This window comes from Indicator indicator, chromosome Z (assembly GCF_027791375.1).
Source record: "Indicator indicator isolate 239-I01 chromosome Z, UM_Iind_1.1, whole genome shotgun sequence".
NCBI classification, from domain to species: domain Eukaryota; kingdom Metazoa; phylum Chordata; class Aves; order Piciformes; family Indicatoridae; genus Indicator; species Indicator indicator.
In genome coordinates, this window is record NC_072053.1 from 35361059 (window position 1) to 35382695 (window position 21637).

The 21637-nt window shown below is 37.9% G+C and overlaps 1 protein-coding gene across 1 annotated transcript in view; it reads left to right on the plus strand.

Moving 5' to 3' along the window:
* The window catches only part of ANKRD31 (ankyrin repeat domain 31), a 69531-nt gene extending 50264 nt beyond the window's left edge, over positions 1-19267 (plus strand). The window contains 5 exon segments of the mRNA XM_054397563.1: positions 1856-2912; positions 5062-5202; positions 5733-5829; positions 8866-9060; positions 19116-19267. Of these exon segments, the coding sequence (XP_054253538.1) occupies positions 1856-2912; positions 5062-5202; positions 5733-5829; positions 8866-9060; positions 19116-19267 (1642 nt within the window).
* Positions 19268-21637: the final 2370 nt, after the last annotated feature.

The window sequence follows — 21637 nt, forward strand, 5'->3', positions numbered from 1 at the left end:
GCTCTTGTATTGAGGAGCCCAAAACTGCACACAATACTTGACGTGTGGCCTCAGCAGTGCTAACTACAGCATGACAATGTACAGCTTTCAGATAGTTTCATGGCAAAACATGGTTGGGCGAAGAGACTGAAACATTTCTGACCCAGACCATTTTGCCACCCATAAAAAGTGAGATACATAGATTACATAGATAAAAACAAAACAAAACAAAAAAAACCCCCAGACAAACAGTGAAATTAATCTCTACACAAACTTACCTGCCTTTTAATATTGAGACTGAAACTGTTCTAGAATGAAGTGATCAGTATTTCTGGGTATCACAGATACCTTGCCAGCTGTCCCTCAATAGTAGCAGTTTACATGCTAAATGAAATTACATTTCCTTTTTACTATTTATATGCTGAGCATATAGCATTTAATCATGCGTAAGGAATAGCCCTGTTACATATCCAACTATTAGCTGGAAGATTTTATCACATGATACATAATTCTGCAGAAAATCAGAAGACATCATCAGGTTTTCCATTTTCTATCATTCAGTCAGTTGGCCCAGGGAGAGATACTGCTAGCAGTTTTCCATTTCTGTCTGTTCCTTTGAAGATACTAAGATGTATCTCTCCCCTAAGGAAAATGAGCAAAATAACCCTTTATGTTTGTTAATACTTATAAGTTAACTTTGCGTTTGTTATTTTAGTCATGCTATTTTTGCCTCTTCAGTTGCAGTTTTGTCTGTGCCTGTATAACAATAAAGCAACAAAACACTGCTGTAAAAGTGGCCAGTGTAGAAGTCCAGTGGCCAGTGTAGAAGGCCAGTGTAGAAGTCCACTCACTCATATCAGTGGTCAGCTATATGCTTATGTGTTCATTCTATCATGGGTTCTAAACACATGTGATAGCAAGCGCTATCACAGTACACACACCAATACGGTCGTGCTGGGGTATGGCTGTCCTTGTTCTGCACCAACTAATCTTGGTGTACCTCTGTCCTCAGCCCTTTGACAGTCTTTTCTCTTCTGAGACTTGGATGATATTTCTTGTAGGACATGTCACTTGTGGGTGAAGTTAAAAGCAAATTATGCTGCTATTCCTTTCTGCCTTGGGGTACTGCCCCATCTTCCCAGCATGGTGCCAAGGCAAGAGTGCAATCACTTGTCCCATGAAAGGAAATTAGGAGAAAAGAGTATTATGCAGGGCTCATGGCTCTTATGCCAAAAGGAGTGAGTAAAACAAAGAGTTGCCTTCTATCAGGAAGGAGGTAAAGTCCTCTGGGAAGGAGTCTCACAGGGAGACCATGTCAGATAGAAAGCAGGATCTGATGAAGGGAAAGACATTCCCTAGACAACATCCTAAACCGTTCTTTCCCCTATTCTTATTGGTCATATGGTATGAGAATTGTGTCCTCACAAAATGTTTTGGGGATTTTGTTTTGTGTACTCAGTAAAAAATTTCTGGTAGTATCATCCTTCAGTAGCTCATTCTGATCGTATTTTAAAAGGCTTCCAATTAACACCACAAAGGCACTGAATTCAGTGAACTGTTGTGATTTGCAGTGATAAAAGAGCAGCCAGTGCTAATACAGACCCAGTTTTGATTCTATGAAGTAAGGGTAGTATAGAAGGACAAGGTGCTTACTGAAGTTTTGATGCTTTGCATCCTTCAAGGTGGAATTCTGCCATTTGTTTTGTATGTGTCTGGGGTTTGAAATAGTAACTTTATACAAAATAAAAAGATTGTTCAATGCTTAGGTGTTGGCGGTGGCCTTTGAGTCATGTTCTTAGTGGGTTATTACACCGGTATTGTATTGTGTTTACAGTAACTCTAGTGTCATTATCACTTTTTAAATTATTTTCTATAGGGCTTCAGTGGAATCTTTCAAAAAAGGAGCACTGAGAAAACAGTTAGTTAACCTTGCTTCTAGGCAAAAGAGTCTGTTGACTGTTGCCCAAAGGCAGGAAGGATTAGTCCAGAAAATACAAAATTACAGAAAAACAAAGCAAGTGTTCAGTGCATCATGTTCAGAGAAGCAAATCTCGATTTCCCATGGAAATGATATAAGACAAGATTTAACTGCAGATGCAATGATGTGTCCTGATGTAGTTACATTTAATATGGGGCTTGGTGCCAGTATGCCTAATGGTAACCACCTAGAAGCACATCACTCTTCAGAAAATCAGAAATGCAGCCAGGATCCACATATCTGCTTTGATGAGACAGGAGCAAATAAGGATGGAATTAGATGCAAAGAGGCTTCTGATCATGCTTTGGTATCCAAAAACAGAGTAAGAGAAGATCTCTTCAGCATGTCAAAGCTGACAAATGCTGTGGAAGTGGTGACATTGCCTTCAGAGCCTGCTGTTTCTGCTACTAAAACAAAGTGCTCGCAGCAAAAAGATATTGATTGTGTAGCTTGTGTAGCAACTGCAAACCAAGGAAATAGGTCTTTAAATCCTGCTTCAGTGGCCAACACATTAAATACTGTAGAAGCCCTAAGCTCTACAGTTGTTGTCAATGTCTGTCAGCCAGGCAGTAACTGTCAGCAGGTTCTTACAGATGAGGATCTACACAGACATGTGAATAAGGAAGCAGCAGCAGTGATAAACAGCAATAAGCAGCATCAGCAGCAACAGCAAATGATTTTGTTAACACCTAAAAAGAACATCCCTAATACTCTGCAGCAAACTATCTCTTGGAATAATGACAACTCATTTAATGTCAATTCAGTGCTTACAAATCTTTCCTCAAATACAGACTATCCAGTAATCCAGAAATCTTCCCAGAGCTACAGTAATCAGGGATGTGAACAAAAGCAAGTGAGACGTAGAAGAAGAAATAGCAGAAAACTCCAGTTGATAGATCTACTTGAACTGGGAAGAATTAAGCCCGGAGAAAATGTTTTAGAACTCAAACTGCAGGTAATTTTTGAGATACAATAATGTTAATATTAGCATATAATGAAAACAAACCCCACTGAAACGGGGTAACAGCAGTTTTCATGGTTTAATCTGCATCTTCAGCACTTAGTATTGAAAGTTTTTATTCAATAGTTACAGATAATTTGTATGAGTTTTAAAGGAAAATGCCATGGATGATGGATTATATTAGCCCATAATTTTAACAATGCAGAATACTGCATATGTAAAATTTGTGGTTAACTGTGCACTATCAGTTTGTTAATGTTTCCTACTGCTAGAATGAGAGTGGAATCGCTGGCGGGTCTACATTGTGTAATACCTGATTTTCATGTTTAAAGGAGCAGGAACATGATATTTTTATGACTTAATGTGATTCTCAGGAGCAACTACCAAGTTTCTCAAATAAATAAATGTAACATCAAGGATTTCATGGTGTTGTGATAGATGTGAATATATACAAAATTACTTGCTTATATGCCAACTGGCTCTATAGGTCACAGTCCAGTAATAGCCATATTTGCAAAATACAAAGCCTCCAATTTGCCTTCAAAAACAGAGCAGACTTGCAGGGCAGTTGGCAGGGCTCTGGCTTGATACTGAGCAAATGATGAAATTACAAACGAATTCCTAGCTGCTAGGTAGTTAATTTCCAGGGCAATATATTGATTAAAACATGCAAGATGTTTGTTTGTTTTTTTTTTTTCCAACCAAATCATCAGGTGTAGTTAATGTAGAAAGGACTCCTTTTCCTGCACCTATTATCTGTTTGGGAATACTGAGAGTGGCTGTTCTGTGTGGTCTTGTGTTCTGTAATATAAAGTAGCGTAGGTCACAGGTCTCTGCCTTTAGCCATGTTGTAGGTATATACAGACGCTTCTTTTCTTCAAAGGGCATTTAATATTCCTCTGAATCCCAAGATATCTAAATGGAAGAGTGAAGAATTCAGTGTACTTAATATTGTTCCTCAAGAATGTTATCAGTGATACTGTCTTAATGCTTGTGCATCTTAAGGAATTATAACCGTGTATTGAAATCTGGATGTTTGGAGTGTAGAGTAGTCAGTGATTTTGAGCTGATAAAAATTAGACTCTTTTGTGTCTTGGAAGACAGTGCTATAGATATTAAAAGTTTAGAAGCCAGTGTCTCTTGCCTTGTGAAGAGATGATCAGTAAAGTTTCCTTCTTTATCATTATGGAGAAGTACTGGATAACAACACAGAGCTAGCACATAGTCCTTACATAAGGCTAGCTTTGGGAAGGCAAAATGCAGTTTTTGAACAGTGTAAACCTAAGGTATGAAACTGTGAACTGGATGGAGTGATCATAAAAATATTTGGGTTAAACATCTTAATTTAGATTCTTACAGACACTCAAAGCCAGTGGATACTTTAAGAGGTGGTTCAATATTTGCTGGTGGATTATCCTCTAATTCTGATTGTTCAATCTCATGCATGCTTGGCAACCTCACTAAGTCCTAATATAGTTGAGCAACACCTAATCTTTGCATTATTTAGCTGTGGTAACCTACTCTGAGACCAGTACAACAAAATTGTATTTTAATGAACTACAAGCAATGTCATTAACACTAAATTCTAAATTCTTTTATATTTAGTTTTGCATAAAATAAGGCTATCAGGTTCCTCTTACAAGATAGAAGTGATGTCCCTTAACGTAAATGGAATTTTTATGCAAATATGTTTCATCTTTGAATTACAGCTAGAATTTCACTCTGGCATGCATTTGTTCCACTGTTCCAATGTTAGGCAAATTGCAATTCAGTTACAGTTTCTTGTTGCACAGACCTGCCTTCGGGGAGTTCCTGAGTTCACTGTTACAAATTAATTTATTCACAGCCTTGTTACATCTAAGGGGAGCTAAGATGCAAATACAGTTCTGATAAATGCATGTAGGGAGATTTGTCTTCTGACAGAGGTGTCTGTGTGTCCTAACTTACTGTGTTGAAATAAATCCTCTTATTTTACATACTGAAGTTTGTGGCATTAAATTCTTCAACTTTTCTCAGAGAACAACAAAATTAGCTGCAACTTTTCAACTATGTTGTTCCCCAGGACTTTTTCATGTTTTTAGGGTGTTAATGCAGATTTGTTAGTTTAGTAATTGAAAATTATTTCTTAATTTTTTTTTTTTAGGAATTTAGTCATAAAGCCACGCTCTTAAAAAATGGCAAGATCAGAACCAGTAGGAGTCAAATACTCCAGAATCCAGTTCAGTGGGTTAAAGACCTACTGGGAAGTGATATTTATGTGTCATGGCAGTATGCATGGAATAAGGTAGGCCTCATTTTAACCCTAAACATAGCAATAATAAACAACACTAATAAATTTCACTAATCTGGATGTCCTTACCATTCTTAAAGCAAAAGAAGCTACAAGTCAAAGTTTTTACATTTTATTACTCTTCATGAATAAGCAGAAAAGAAAGAGCTACATAGCTGTAGCTTTAGAGTAATAAACTATTTATGAGTGTTTGAGAGAACATGGAATGCCCACTGTAATATATCAGTGCTTTGAAAGAGTGGTTTTATAGATGATTAGGAGACTTGACAGAAAAAGCTGAAAGGTAGGTAGAATGAAAAGGAGAAAGCCTATTGAAATATCAGGGGGTCAGGTATAAATGTTGCAAAAATACTAGCACAGTTTAGAGGGCTTTTGCCAATGGCTTGTATTATGCTTTTTTCATTTAGAATTCAACTTAGCAGATTTATAAGAAGCAGTTTCATAAGAAAAGTTAATTTTTTGCACCTATCAGAAAAAAACACCAACTAAAATGGCCAGTTATTCATTTAGATTTGTTTGTGCAGGTTACGTATCTCGGGACACAGTTGTCAAAGTTTTGTGCTGAAGAGGTGGCAGATTCCAGTGACTGGGAATTACCGTCACAAGAAAGAGAGTCTTTGGGTATGTATTACTTAGAATCTAATATTCATCATGATGGAAAGCAGGAATTGATTTCTGTAAAGGCCAACATTCTTCTGTTGCATTTTTATTTCTTTCTGGGCTACATGCTTATTACAGATCTTGGTCTTGAAAAATATATGGTGCCAGAACTTACCTATGATCTCTTAAGTATGTTTCACACAGGTGGTTGTGTGGAGAGAATAGTTTCACTATGTGAAAAAAGTAATTATGTAACATTTTGCAGTAAAAATATCTAATATATACTGAAGTTTTTAACAAGCTAATTAAATACTTCTATTCTACTGGAAACTCAGATATTCTAGCTTAATTTTAGTTGCATGTAGATCTTAAAATCACATTAAAAAAATTCTGTTGGTGGAAATCCCAGTATGCTCAAGCAACAATAGTAACTAGGGGGATGTTTTATTCTCTAAAAATAAACTGTCATAAGAAAGAGTGCATTTCTATGACAAAACGAAGAAAATTTTTTCAGAAATGCCTGGCAGACTTGAGAACTTCATCCTAACTTTGGTAAGTAACGTGTTCTCAGTGAAACCCAAGTCCCTTTAACAGCCGGTTGCACTCAGAGTCCAAAAACCTTTTTGACTTTTGTGGTTGGTTCTGTTAATTTTATGAGAGATTGGTCTGTTCTTGACACACTAAAATTTAAAGATAATAATAATTTAAAATAACCAACTTGATAGACTCTCACATCCTACTGGTGTGCAGGCTAAGAGCATCCAGGTGATGAGTTTACATTGTCTTACTTACATAACTTAAATTTATACCAGGTGTCAGTGACTTAAAAATGGATTTAGACTCCTAGCTTCATAATATACTTTAAAATATGTCACTAGTTCTTGCATATTATTTCTCTTCTGAAAAATTGATGGCAAACAATGAAAATTCTAAAGCAGAGAAATCCCATTATTCAAAAAACATTCCTGACAAACAAAAACCATCCTGAAGATCAGCAAGTGGTTTTTTTTTTTACAAAAAGCCCACAGTAAAGTGGGAAAGAATATTTTTTAAAGTTTTTTCTTGTCATGTGTAATTTAAGATGATGGTAATGACTAACCATTAGCCCACCCTAAATGAGAAGGGAGGAAAAGGCAAAGTGTTCACAAGTTTCAGTTGCATTCATTGGGCAGGTGCCGTACAGTTTCAGGCCTCATTCTGAAGTTAGCTTTTTCCAAGGGCTGTTACCATCAAACATGTTGCCTGTAGCTAATCCACTCAAAAGGGAGACTTTACCCCTGTGAATGTGAGATATTCTGTGCTGCTTGCCTGGGGACATTCCCAGGCAGTCTTTTGTCTTTCTAATATAGTTACAACCTGTGTGTATTTTACAGTAGAAGTGTATCCTGCTCTTGTAAACAATCAACCTTCTCTTACACGATAAATCAATTGAATTTTTTTCTATGCATCCCAAAGCATTGTTAAAAAAAAAAAAAAAGACTGGAGCCTGAGAATTTGAGTGTTCTTTTTGAGTAGAATGTTACTATTTTAAATACCCACACATACACACATCTTCCACCTTCCCATACCTGAGCTCATTGTTCATTGAGCTATTCTATGAGGAGCATGGGGAAGTGGAAAGAAAATGATACAGGCAGTGGCTGTATCTAGCCATCTCTTCACAGAAGTAAGCAGCTACCACTAGTCTGCACTTTGTACAGAGCTCAAATCAGGAAGCAGAACCTCTACCAAATCAAAGTCCTTAGGCAAGAAGGGTTGCTGGTTTATGGCTGCTAGCAGAAGAAATGTCCCATCTTTTCAGTTTGCTTGAGATTAAGGTAATTGAAGGTTATATAGCAGCAGATTTTTAGTGAGAAATGTTAATGCAACAAACTTGCAGATCCCATGAAATAATGCAGTCCCAGACCAATGCAGATATTTAATAGAAGTTTAAAGATTGAAATTTTGGAATTAGTCATCTAACTCCTAACTAAATTTCACTTTATGTTGCTTCTTTGAGTCTAAGTCTTCAGTCTCTTTTAGGACCATACTAGCAGAAGGCAGGAATTACTGTATTCAAGTCTGAGTGAGAACTAAATATTAAGAAAATAAAAGTACTTTTAGATTGCCTATATATAGGAAAGCAGAAGAAGCCATGATTGTATGGTTTGGAATTAATTCCTCTGCTGTTTCTGATACATGTAATGATGACGTAACATTTGCTAAAATTGAAAAGGATTACAAGAATAACCAGGATTCAGAAGCAGATGTCAGCTGTAGAGCAGATGTCAGCTGCAGAACAGATGCTGGCATTAAATATTTCACATTGAAATTCCAGCAAAATGGCTTAAAAGAAAAGCATTCCCAGTTGTTACAGTAAGCAGGATATCTACATGCATTTTGAAGATTGCTGTTTCAGGAAGATGGTCTTTGGAAAAGGGCATGACTAGTGTCATTCTTTTGTGCTGGTAATCCCTTACTGCCTTTAATTAGCCACCTGTGAATATTAGAACAACTCTTGCTTATCTTTAGTTAATAAAAGACCCAAAAGTAATGTGAAATAGAGTGTTTTCAAGGGAATGTTTGCTTAAAGCTGTTTAATGCTAGTGTAACTTCAGATGTCTTAGCATAAAATGAGCAGCTGACCTCAATAATGATAGCATGACAGCAAATGAGTTTTGCTTCACTCATATGTGATCTGATCTGTTTTGATATGTTATGATCATATGTTTGTGATATGCATGTTTTCCTTGAGGTAAGCAGCAAACCCACATATGTTTAGTGGCCTACTTTCCAAGTTAAAATTTGTGTGGCAATGCAATTTTGCCAAGGAAGACATATATGGTAAAGAAGGAGGCATCAGTCATCTTACAGCAGCTATGGCTGGACTGGTAAAGGAGCAGAGGAAAGTCTGTCCTTATATGTTTCAGGTGCTGTAAGGCTAGTGAAAATTTCAACGGTCAGGTCACATTCAATAAAAAGCCTAACTGTTCTGTCCATTAAACCATCAAACCACCAGTGTAAACGGTCCTGTTTTGTTCTCAGAACAGAGTTGTCTTTATCTTTTTGTGCTCCCAGGAAAGAATTTTATCACAAGGCACTCCAGCAACTACAGCCAGCACCATCAGAGTCATGGTACTGTCTCTATTACTCAGCGTCCTGGGAACTTTGTCCTGAGAGATATGCAGCCAAAGACCTAGCCCTTGCCCCAAAGAGGTGTGAAAATATTGCTATACACTGATACAGAAGCAGCTATTACCAGGGAATTGAGGAGTAAGATGTTTTTCTTAATTGCCTAAAAAAACCCCAGCAACTAATGGTGGGTGCAAGGGCTATACAAGACATACAAAAGGAAAAAAAGTAGGTGGCATGGAACTGATTTGTGTGGGAGAGGAAAAGAGTGAAGGAGGGAAGGGAGGGGATGGGCAGGGGAAGCTGAGGAGGTGAGGGGCAGAAATTATGATTCTGCTGATGGATTGGATTGATCTAAGTGACCCAATAATGAAGTTTTTCAGAACTCAGTATGGTCAACTCTCCTGTGTCCGAATTAGAAGCATTTTGTTGTTTTAATGTAGTTAGCAAAATAACTCATCATTTTAAGTACTCAGTTAAATGTCTCCACAAAATAATAGCATAGACAAATGTCTTCTGAATTTAGATGGAGAAATATGATACAAAAGCATTGCTGAATAATCTCATGTAATCTAGTTTAAAGGAAAAGTGGATGTGTTCCTGAAGATTTTTGTAGAATTGACTGAGCTTGCAACTGTGTTTTCCGTATTACATCTTTGTGTTGCACATTAACCCCATAATATTTATACAATTCAAACAGTGCTTACTGCACTTTGACCTCATGCTTTTCCCTCTCCACCTTTGATTACACTGAAGAGGGATAACCCTGAGTAACCACAGTGCAAAATCAGAGTGGTCAGCTCAAGCCCTCCTTGTGCTCAAAGTCAGGTAACACTTTGCACTGAGGTGGGTAACAGTGCCAAGTCAGGTATGCCATGGAAGACAGTAAGAAGCAAATCAGGTGACGTGCCTAATTAGAGTCAGCTATTGTAAAATGAAAATGTATCCACGCTGTAAAGCAATTGTTTTCCCTTCTGCAAGTCTATACATAGGACCTGGAGCTGCAGTCCAATGTACTAAGAAAAATCCAGACCTAGAAACTGGTTTGTTATCCCACTTTTTTTTTTTTGTAATAGAAGCAAATAGACTTAGTATCTTAAATGCCACAGCAGAATATTTGGAGGGAGGAGTCTTTAAAGTTACAAAAAATAGGTTGTGTAGTAGATTGTATTTACACTTATATATCAAAAAACTCAGGCTGAACTGCCTTTTGATATGAATTGAAAAGTTACACATGTTATGGCTTATAGGAGTTATGCTTATCTGCTAAGCAGGTAAACAGCCATATTCATGTTTACTACTTACTAAGGTAATGGTCTTGTAGCATGTAGGGTCCTTGCTGCCCTGTTATCTGAGTGCTAAATCTTGTGTGGAAACAGTTACAGCAAGAGTGCAGAGGCATTTTGTAGCAAAGGTAATGGCTAATATACAGTGAGGATTATGGAAAATCCAAGATTGGTAGTACCAAAATAAATTCCAAAATTAATTTGAAAATCCAGGGAAATGTTGTTCCATACGTACATTTTTGTTTATATCTACCACAATTGCCCTGTTAATTGAAGGAATAAACTGCTTAACATGCAGTATAACCTTTAAAAAAACTAACCACCAGCCCAGTTACCACATCTCTGCCCTACTCAACCCAAGCTTCTGCATCCAGTTCTGAGAACCTTTTCAGGTTTCATAGTCTGACCAAAACTATTTTTGAAAGCAAATTATGAAAAAGCAAACTCCTGCTTAAGAATGAAGTTCCTTTAAAAACAGGCATCTCCAGGTATTTCATTGAGTCTCTTAAATGAAGCTTTGGAAGTGCCATGAGAAATCCCACAGCCCATAGAAGGATTTGCTTTATTTCATTTGTTTCCAAAGAACCACTCAGGTACACAATGCCACTGCCACTTCATGCTAAATGAACTCTGAATGTAAAGCTTGGCTGTATAAATTGGCTTATAACTAGTTTACTTTCTGGGCTTTGCTATTCCTGAAAAGTGATAGATGAGTAAATAATTTTAATTTCTTGCTACTCAATCTTATCTTCTCTTGTTCAAAGTACAAAGTTGTGATGCTGAAACTACTGACTTGTCAGGAGAATATTTAAATCCAGACGAATTGCTCCAGTAGTATGAAATAAGGCTGTTAAATATTTCAACACCTCCTAGACAGGTGTAAAATTTGGGCTACTAGTAGACGTTGCTTGTGTGCATTTGCAAGAAGTATTAGATTTTAAATTGTAAACTCCTCAGAAGAGGGATTTCATATGTGTCCTTGAACTGATTGAAGATAGTATTTTGATTTGGTCCATTAGTCCAAACAACAAATCTAGCCCACTGCAGTATATTTTCCCTGCAATATATTTAAAGCTCCATGCAATAGTAATGAAAAGAAATGTTACCCATTCTTGAAAGCTTGCAATGTATTTTGTGCTGGTGCATACACCAGTTAAGAGCCACTGATTTTCTTAGGCTCAGATAGTTATATCAGAAACTACTTTCATTGGAAAATTCTGCTATTCTTACCTTCATGTTTTGGAAGCTGGAAAAGGTGAGACTGTTGTTTAGTGATTGAAAAGTCAAGGTATAAACTGAGAACCCCAAGGTTGTTGTTTGTTTTTTTTTAAGCAATATGGCATCACTTAAAAGAGGCTTGATTATGTATATCTTAATTTTTTGAATTATTATTGGCATAGTGTCTCAGCATGACCATCAATATTGGCAATAATAATATGGAAGAGGAGAAGTGCTTTGAAGTGTGTTAAAAAACAACAAATAAACCACACATGTCCTCTAAACCAAAAACTCCACAAAGCCAAAACTCTTTAACATCTAATACCTGTAGCAGAATGTTTATCAACTACACAATGTTGCCATTTATGTGACTGTAAAGACAGGAAGACTAACTATTCTTTGTATTTTACACTTCAGAAGCAGAGTGAGATTGTAGAAAAATACTTCTATCCATAATCTTTTTCCTTCTCAGAGGAGTCTCAAGGTGCAGCTATTCTACTGTTTTCTCTTCTTTATAGCTGGCAGAGAAAATATTTAGAAGTATTTTCCAGTGTATTATAGTTCCATGTGTTCGCTTTAGGTCCTTACGTACTTCACAAAGAAGCACATAGTTCCGTCAGCAGAATTTACAAAGCTGTGTTTTACAATGACATTGCACATCTTTCCCTTCCAAAATCCTCTACCTGCTCTTATTTGGCTCTCAGCAAGGTATCACAGTATCGCAGTATATCAGAGATTGGAAGGGACCTCAAGAGATCATCAGGTCCAACCCCCCTGCCAGAGCAGGATCACGTAGGGCAGCCCGCACAGGAATGCATCCAGGTGGATTTTGAAAGTCTCCAGAGAGGGAGACTCCACAACCCCCCTGGGCAACCTGTTCCAGTGCTTTGTCACCCTCACTGTAAAGAAGTTTGTCCTCAGGTTGAGGTGAAATCAAGTTTGAACCCATTGTTCCTTGTCCTATCACTGTGAACCACCAAAAAGAGCCTGGTCCCCTCCACTCGACACCCACCCCTCAGATATTTATACATATTGATGAGACCCCCTCTCAGTCTTCTCTTCTCCAGACTAAATAACCCCAGGGATCTCAGTCTCTCTTCATCCCCTAATCATCCTCATGGCTCTCTGTTGGATTCTCTCCAGCAGGTCTCTGTCTCTCTTGAGCTGGGGAGCCCAACACTGGACACAGTATTCTAGGTGTGGTCTCACCAGGGCAGAGTAGAGAGGTAGAAGAACTTCCCTAGCCCTGCTGGACACACCTTTCTTGATGCATCCCAGGGTCCCATTGGCTCTCTTGGCCACAAGAGCACATTGTTGTTCCATGGAGAACTTGCTGTCCACCAGCACTCCAAGGTCTTTCTCTGTGGAGCTGCTTTCAAGCAGGGCAGCCCCTAACCTGTACTTGTTACATCTCCCCAGGTAGAAGGTAGGATGAGCATGACTGCCTTGGAATTAAGCTATTTGGTCAGCAAGAGCCACACAAAGTTTTCTTTTTAGGAGACAAGTTAAAAAAAATCATCGGCTCTCATGAACTACATGCCATGGAAGCCAGTTCTAAGAATTTAAAGTCTTTATTTCTTATCTGTTAGTCAGTTTTTTCTGAAACTGGCAGATCCTGAAAATTAACTAGGTGACAGTGGGATTGCACAGAACCATAAACTAAAGTAGGTTAGATGGGGCCTCTGGAGATCTCCTGTTTAAAGCAGGACTAGTATCCAAATTAGATAAGGTATATTCAGCACCTTGTCCAGTCAAATTCTGAGTATCTTCACACATGGGCATTCCACAGCATGTCTGTATAACATATTTGTGTACTTAGCCATGCTCAAAGTGATATTTTCCCCATATATCTAGTTGGAATCTTGAGTGTTAGAACTTAAAACCATTGCTTTTGTTGCATACAGAAACCCCATTTTTAAAAGAATCCTGCCTAGAAGTATGTAAACTGACTTGTAGTCAAGAGCTTTAAAGACTGGCTTTCTGGCCTTTCCACTTTTTGAAGCAAGCTATAAAAGAAATCCTTTGGTAACTGGCCCATGTTTGTAATTCAGCAGCTGTACTGCAACATTGTCATCTGCTTTGGTGGTCCCATGGAGACTGAAGGAAGACTAAGACAAACAGAATGATTGTAGATAAACTTCCCAGAACACTTCTGTCTTTAGTAGGGCAATAAATTAAAGATCATGTGACAAATAGCAAGCATCAAGAGGCAGGGGCTTCAGCTACTGCTTTGCTTGAAACAGAGAAGTCATACTTTTTTGACACTAAAATTGGTAATGTCAAATTAAAGCATTCAGGATGCTACCTCATGATCTTACCTTGGTGAGCGTTCAGTTTGTATCACACTTCTATCTTGGTTTTTTTTGTTCAGGAGTGACTTTTAACAAAGTTGGGATAAAGGTTCTAAACAAAACAATTCTGTCTTTAAATCACCACATGATTATAGGCTAGGAGAAGGCTCTAGAAGATTTTCTGAGGCTGTATGTAAAACCCACCAAATCAGTCATAGCTCCTGTAGATTTTGCCAGTGCATGAAAAACATGAAATTTTGCTTTTCCCATTAAACAGCTCTTCTAAACTGAGCTGAAACTTGATTTCTACTTTGTCTCCTGTTTCTTGCAATCTGCACCTCAGAATGTTCTAAACTGCAAGAATTTTAGTGTTCTGGTTTCAGTTACCCAAGGCTGGCCCTGGAACTGTCTCTTATCCACCATCTTGGCACACTAAATTCATAAAGTTAGAAATAATTTTGAAGAACCATCTATTTTCCTTCCAAAGAGTATAATGTGAATTATTATATAATCAAGTATACAATAATGACTGGAGATAATAGGTTTTAAAAGGAATAAATACATGGTGGGAACCTGCACACTGCTAGTCATACCAAGAAACAGTCTCCTGTGATGACATTTTAAATCAGTCTTAGTGCCTTTTAATGGAGGGTACCACTGTGAGCATTTGATGTTGCTGAGCTCAGACTTGGTAACTTGATATTTAAATAGAGTGATTGCCTTAATCAAGAAACTGGAAGGCCATGTGAACAGTGTATAAAAATATTTGTCTGAAGAAAAGGGAATCAATTATTATATTTTAAAAGTACTTATTTTATTCCTTTATAAATTCAACCTTGAATGTAGATTCTTTTATGAAAGGCTGCATACATTTCTCAATTGCTATTTGCATGTAGGTCAATGGTACCTCTCACCTTTTTGAGGAAAAAAAAATCACAGCTGTACTAAAAAAAATAATGTAAGAACCACTAAGATTTAAATTGTTCTCATTTCTGTGATAGGTAACACTGATGGATTTCTGTAACAGATTGGAGGTTTTGAGCTCTCCACATCATTAAATAAAGCACTTAGCAATATCTTAATACAGCAGATCCAAGGACCTTGAAGAATAATAAGTCAGACTGTATCACATTCTATAAAATATTGGTTACTGGCTAACAGGGGCATACCAAATGTATCTAGGAAAAGAGAAAAAACAGTTACTAAGATTATAACATAGGCAAAAGTTTTAATGGGGACTAATGTATCATTTATCTAAGCAGTATAAAGTAGTATAATAAAGCTATAAAGCAGTATTAATATGGTTCATTTTCAGCTATTTAGAAACAGAAAGGTTTGCTATAAACTACATCTCATGAAAGATTACATCTTCAAGCCTGTGTTGTGGGAACAATACTTCTTGCCCTTTGAAACACAAAATAATTGAAGAGATTTCAGCATAAACTTTGAAAGTGATGGTTTAAAATAAAAGGCATGAATTCTTACCTTTAATCACACCTGCAAATCTTTTTTCCATGTGGATATAGAGTGTAACAGGAAAGGCTACTATTAAAAATTACTTTCAAAGAAGAATGATTATAGACGCCTAATATTTTTTTCTGCTTTATGACATTGCTTCTGCCAGTTTCACTGGAGGAAAAAAAGGAGAAAGAATAAACTATTCTTTATTGAGTGGAGGAAGAAATCTTGCTCTCAGATCTAATATTTTATCTAGAAGGGACAGAATAATGAATTGTGAAAGCATGAAATAAGTTCTGCATTATTAGTATACAAATTCCAGTTATAAGCAAACAATGAACTTAACTTATAGATCTTCCACAGTGGATCATGTCTGATACATGAAGGTAAAAACTGTAGGCTAAGGGACTATGAGAAGGTGCTCTAAGTCTTTCTGCCACTGTTACAGCTGTGCTATGAACCATCTGGTCATTATAGTCCATTAGGTAACTTCCGAACTGATGTGTTTAATGTAAAAGATGCTATAAACAACCTCCATGTTTTTTTTCAGAGTCATAACTAACAATGCAACAAATGCAGTGTGTATAGTTGAGGATCACCTTATAAATATGTTCTTGGGGAAAAAGTACTTTCAAACTTGGGATGGAAGTGAACACAGATTATCACACAACAATTAGGCAAAATCCTTGCTGTCTTCTGTATTTTAGGGGACAGACACCTTACTTTCAGGTGTCTGACTGTCATGGTATATCTAATCTTAAGAAGCAGATTGCTCCTAACTGATTGGTTCATAAAGACAGAGACCTTGGACTCCAGCATTCACAGGAGGAGGAAAGAATTAAGATCTGTATCATGTAAAGTGAATCAGGAACTGTGGAGAGACCTGGAGAAAAGTGAACTCATTTTGAAGGAAACATTAAAAAAAAAAAAATTACCAGGAAAGGATTGTATTTTGTCAGAGAAAGAGCTAGTCTTACAATGACAGTCAGTCTACAGACTTTTTCCAGGATATCAGGTCTTGATCAGCTGGAAAAAAAGTTCTAAATACTCCCTTGTGGCACTCCAGATCAAATGCTGTCACCTTTAAGTGTGTCGTTCTTAGATCTTCTCTTTGCTTATGCATCTGTACCCAAAACGAGACCAGCTGCACCAAACAACATCCATGTGAATGAGGAGAATAACATTTCCTGTAACTTTGCCACAGGTACTATAAATCAGTTCATCTTTCCCTCTAATGAGATAATAATCTTTACCTGTTTTACAGAAGTATTGAAACTGCATTTACTGTTGCCTCTAAATTGACTCAAATATGTTGCTTAAGCTGAAGGAGCAGTTTAATTTCCTTTTGTAGATAATTTACACAATTGAAATAGTTATAAAATGCTTAACCTTATCTTTGTTTAGTTCCAGTACTTCTTGCTTGAAAAAATAAGGAGGATATTGCTGGGACAGTGATTTTAAAAACTGGTCTTTCAGGAGCTATTTTAATGATCAGAAAAAGGATCACCTAGGGCAGGTCACACAGGAACGCATCCAGACAGGACTTGAAAGTCTCTAGAAAAGGAGACTCCACAACCTCTCTGAGCAACCTATTCCAGTGCTCCATCACCCTTACAGTATAGAAGTTTTTCCTCATGTTGAGGTGGATCTTCCTGTGTTCCAGTTTGCATTCATTACTCTTTGTCTTATCACCGGGCACTACTGAGAAGAAACTGGCCCCTTCTTGACACGCACTATTCAGATATTTGTAAACCTTAATAAGATCTCCTCTCAGTCTTCTGAAGATCTGACTTAAAGATATCCTTAAAACTGCTTTTTGACTTTTCATCCAAGTGTTCCTGCTTATGCCCTTTGAAACATCACTTCTAGGTGAGTGTGTAAACTGGTATAACTGACAACTGCTTCGTAAGTGACCACAGGATCACAGGACCACAGTATGTCAGGGGTTGGAAGGGACCCAAAGAGATCATCAAGTCCAACCTGGCAGAGCAGGACCATACAATCTAGCTCAGGCCACAGAGGAATGCATCCAGATGGGCCTTGAAAGTCTCCAGAGGAGACTCCACAACCTCTCTGGGCAGCCTGTTCCAGTGGTCTGTGACCCTTACAGTGAAGAAGTTCCCTCTTGTGTTGAGGCAGAACCTTCTGTGCTGTAGCTTACATCCGTTGCTCCTTGTCCTATCATAGGGAGCAAGTGAGAAGAGCCTGTCCCCTCCCTCCTGACACACAGATATTTATCAACATTTATTAAATCCCCTCTAAGTCTTCTCTTTTCCAGACTAAGAAGCCCCAGGTCCCTCAGCCTCTCCTCACAGGGCACGTGCTCCAGTCCCCTAATCATCCTCATAGCCCTCTGCTGGACCTTCTCCAGCAGGTCCCTGTCCCTCCTGAACTGGGGAGCCCAAAACTGAACGCAGTACTCAAGATGAGGTCTCACCAGGGCAGAGTAGAGGGGAGTGCCATGAGGACCATTGTGATACAAATTCTCAGGTGAAACTTGTGTTCAGTCTGGCCATTTTTATTGTAATCCAAGATACCCCAACATCAGATCATGGGTTTTGTTCCATTATGTACTGTGTTATGGCATGAGCACATTGAAGGTGTAATAAGGGTATAAGATATCAAATGCAATACTGTTTTCACTGGAGTCAGAAGTTTTGCAGTGGATATCATGCACGTGGAACAACTTCCATCCACAGGAACAAGACATTTGTGTTTCTGAACACAGACTTCTTGCTTCTGATAGCACGCTTTGCTGCTTTGGGCAGTGAGCCTCTGGAGGTGAGTAAATGGCAAGAAAATTCTCACCACAATACAGAGTTTAATAATATCTACAAGTTACACTGATTGGTTTGGCATTGGGACCTGCTGATGCTGTCAGTTCAGTGAACATATTTTGCATTTTGGAATTGGTGTAGGTGGCACACCTGGAAAAATGTGGTAGCAGAGAGACAGATGATTCGAATGGCACATGGGAACCCAGAAATAAATGCAAGCTTAGTGACAAACGGGTGTAACTTTTCTCTGTATTTTGACAAGGATTTATCTTGACAGATCTAATCATCCCATTCTACTTGTTGAGACATTTTGAGTGGTGTCTGAACACTGGTGTTTGTTGGTGCTTTTTTGGGTTTTTGTTTTTTGTTTTTTTTTTTTTTAAACAAGAGGCCATCCCTACTTTCGTGACAACCCTCCCTCTCTTGGTAACATCTGGTACATGTGACAGTTCTGCCCTCAGTAGCAGTTTCTGTGTTGGGCTGGCTGTGGTAGCTCAGCAGCTCTGATCCTTTTGCAAGGTGCTAAAGGAAGAAAGTGTGGACAGAAGATGGACAAAAGCAAGTAATTCTGAAAAATACAGTTTGGAGACTGTACTGTTAATGGAAAAAATATGACATTTCTTACAGTGATAATTTGTTACTGATTTCAACAGTGAATATTGAAGGTTCAGCTTCTTCTGCACTGACACAAGTGCTTTGAGTTTACACAGATATTTAAATATTGCAAATATCCATTGTTCACTTTCTTGCTATTTCTTGTGTACAGGTGTACATCTTGCTTTTTACATAGGCCTTTCAGGACTGCATGAAGGGCACTGCCTGTGAGAGGGATTCCTTCATTTTGAGGAAGTACACTAAACTTACCCCTTTCTGGTTGTAATATGTGAAATTCAAGCAATGGTGAAAAGCAATAGCATTTTCCTGTTACATAATTGGAAAGGGTTGACTTCTAACCCTGAGCACCACAAAGCATAGTACAGCACTTTTCTCACTGAATTCTAGGTGCAAGTGAGAGATACCCCTAAGATGGCCAAATTCTTCCTAGAGATCACTAAGACTTACTTATACCTCACAAGCTCTTAACAACTCTTTAGATAATAATGCCAGAGATTGCTTTCCATTACTGTAATATATACTCTGTAATAATTTGTATTCATTTTCAACAGGGTCTTCTGTCTTGTTCAATTCAGTGGAAGGTCTGACACATTTTCTTCAAGTCCGTGAGATAGTAATGGTATGTAAAGAGGAGTTTCTGCCATGCCCTGTAATGGAAAAGCACTGGAGTTTCTACAAAGAATGTGAAGATTTTGGATTCTAGAGACTTCTTGAGTGCTAACATTTTTTTTCTTCATTGTCACTTAAAAGTAACCATTTGAGCTTATAGATCTAAGTGTTTTGCTACTGTTGTTTTGAGAAATCAATTACCTAGCACTTGGAATGGACTGAAGGACTGAATAAATGAGGAGTGAGAGAGTACTCTGTAGCAGGTGAGAGTAACTGTCAATATTGAACCTTGCACTGTAAGATTAAAAAGTGGGGAAGTAGACAAGGACTGTTGTACACCTGTTTCATTGTGAATTATATTGCAAGGTGTTAACTTCCTATGTAATTCCACTGACTTCAGTGGCTGCCTGTGCTTGATGGGGCTGCACAAAATCATATAAGTATCAACACTGTTAGTCACTTCCTATTACTTAAACCTGGAGCTGTGCTGCCTGAGCATATGCTATCAGAAGTTGTTGCTCATGTTTGTGTAGTAACATAACATGTTAGGTTAGGTAAAAAATCCAGATGGGCAGCTTTCAAAATCACCAGCAGCTTTACTTTAAGTGGCATGGATATATACAAACATTTGAGAAGGGGGTGGATGCTGGGAGAGTTTAGAAGAGGAATCTTAGCCATTGCAAGTGCTCAGTGAAATTCCATTCATGTTGCAGCCAAGTCTTTCTGGTAGGCAGAAAATACGCTGGCATATGGCAGGAAATGCAGTTAGCCTGTTTGTGGAACACAAATTCTTCCATCTAACAATATTTTAGATATTCATCCTGATCTCTTGAGGATGTCTATTTGTTTTAAGTTTACAATATGTGAATTTGCCTCAATAGCATATTTATAACACATTTAACTGTCATGAGAGTTATCTGCATTCAGATGGCATTCTGGCTCTTTCATCTTCTGGATTATAAGAGAGATGAAATAATAGCACCTGCTGCTCCTAACTCCAGTGAATGGGATGAGAAACACCTCCTGTCAATACATAACAACCTCAGCTAGCTATTTGGAGTGCAAAGAGCTGTTCTGCAGAGATTTGATTAGTGTCTTAAACAGAAGGTGGTTTAGGGAAGAGAGAGGGGTCTGATGTGCTAAGAGCTAGGATGCATGAGCAATCATAGCCTGATGGGCTGTATGGATAAAGAAATGCAGACTGCCTGAAAGTAAAAAAAGTAAAAGGCTACTAAGTGGTAGGTATTTTGTAAAGGTCACTTTCCACACAGAAAGGAAGTGGTGTGGTCTCACAGCTGCAGCAGCCAAACAAACCTGAAGGCATATTGGTATAAGGCAAATGTTCATTCAAATACTACACTTCCACTTTCACTGGAAGGTGAAAGAAGTGTGACTGTTAAAATGACTACAGAATTACTTACATGTTTGCTTGACAGTTTTTCTTTGTTACAAGATGTCAAATAAAATTAATGTGTAAAACCTGGGAGGACTGGCGGTAATACTTTTAGTCCATTACGTTAATGTGATTAACATATCCTAAGGCAATCTTAAGATACAGTGACAAAAAAACCTCCAATTGATTCAAGCTGTGCAAAGATGTAAAAATGCAAAGCATTACATGAAAATGGCTCCTACATAAAAGTAAGCTACCAGAGGTTTTTTCAATGTTTGTATTGTATATAAGCATCTTATATTAGCTTGACAATGTATGTTTTCATATCGTAGAATCGTAAGATTCTACTTCCCAAATCTTCTTGTAACTGTGAATTTTTCCTGTTCTCCCTTCTGGAATCTTGTTCTTAATGTAAAAATCCATTAAGAGATGGCAAGAAGTTACACCATCACAAGAAGGGTGTTTTATTTTCTCTGTTTAATTGTGTGCTTTCTACATTTACTTTGGCATAAAAATATAGAAGCTGTTACACAGGTTAAAGATATGCAGCTATTAGTGATCCAAATTGCAGCAGAGTAATAAAGCTTCTGCTCACAAGCAAGGGTTAGCCCTCCCAGCCGCTCCTACTTCTTTCATAATTCAGTTCTTTTATTCAGTAAACTGAATAAAAAAATCCACTCCCAGGCTGCAAGTTAGCACACAATGTGTGCGGTGCAGGCTAAAGTAAAAAGGACATAAAATGCAAAGAATTCAAAGCCCCTGGCATTGTGCCTGCTGTAATTATTCAGATTAGGAATAGGAGGAGAAAAAGATGATGCAGTGATCAAAATATCCAGATGAATATTTCCTTCGTTTATTGCCGAGATGGATTTAAAAAAAAAAAAACCAACAAGCAGCAGAAGATTAATACCAGTGAGGAAGACTGCAAGTTACAAACCAAGATAACTAGAGGAAGTTAAGCAGCTGGGAGGCAGACAATGCAAGATTCATAGATTTTAAGGCCAGCAGGGATTGGTGTGATGAGCTGACCTCTTGAATAACAAGCCAGAGATTAAGAAAGGTGTAGGTAGG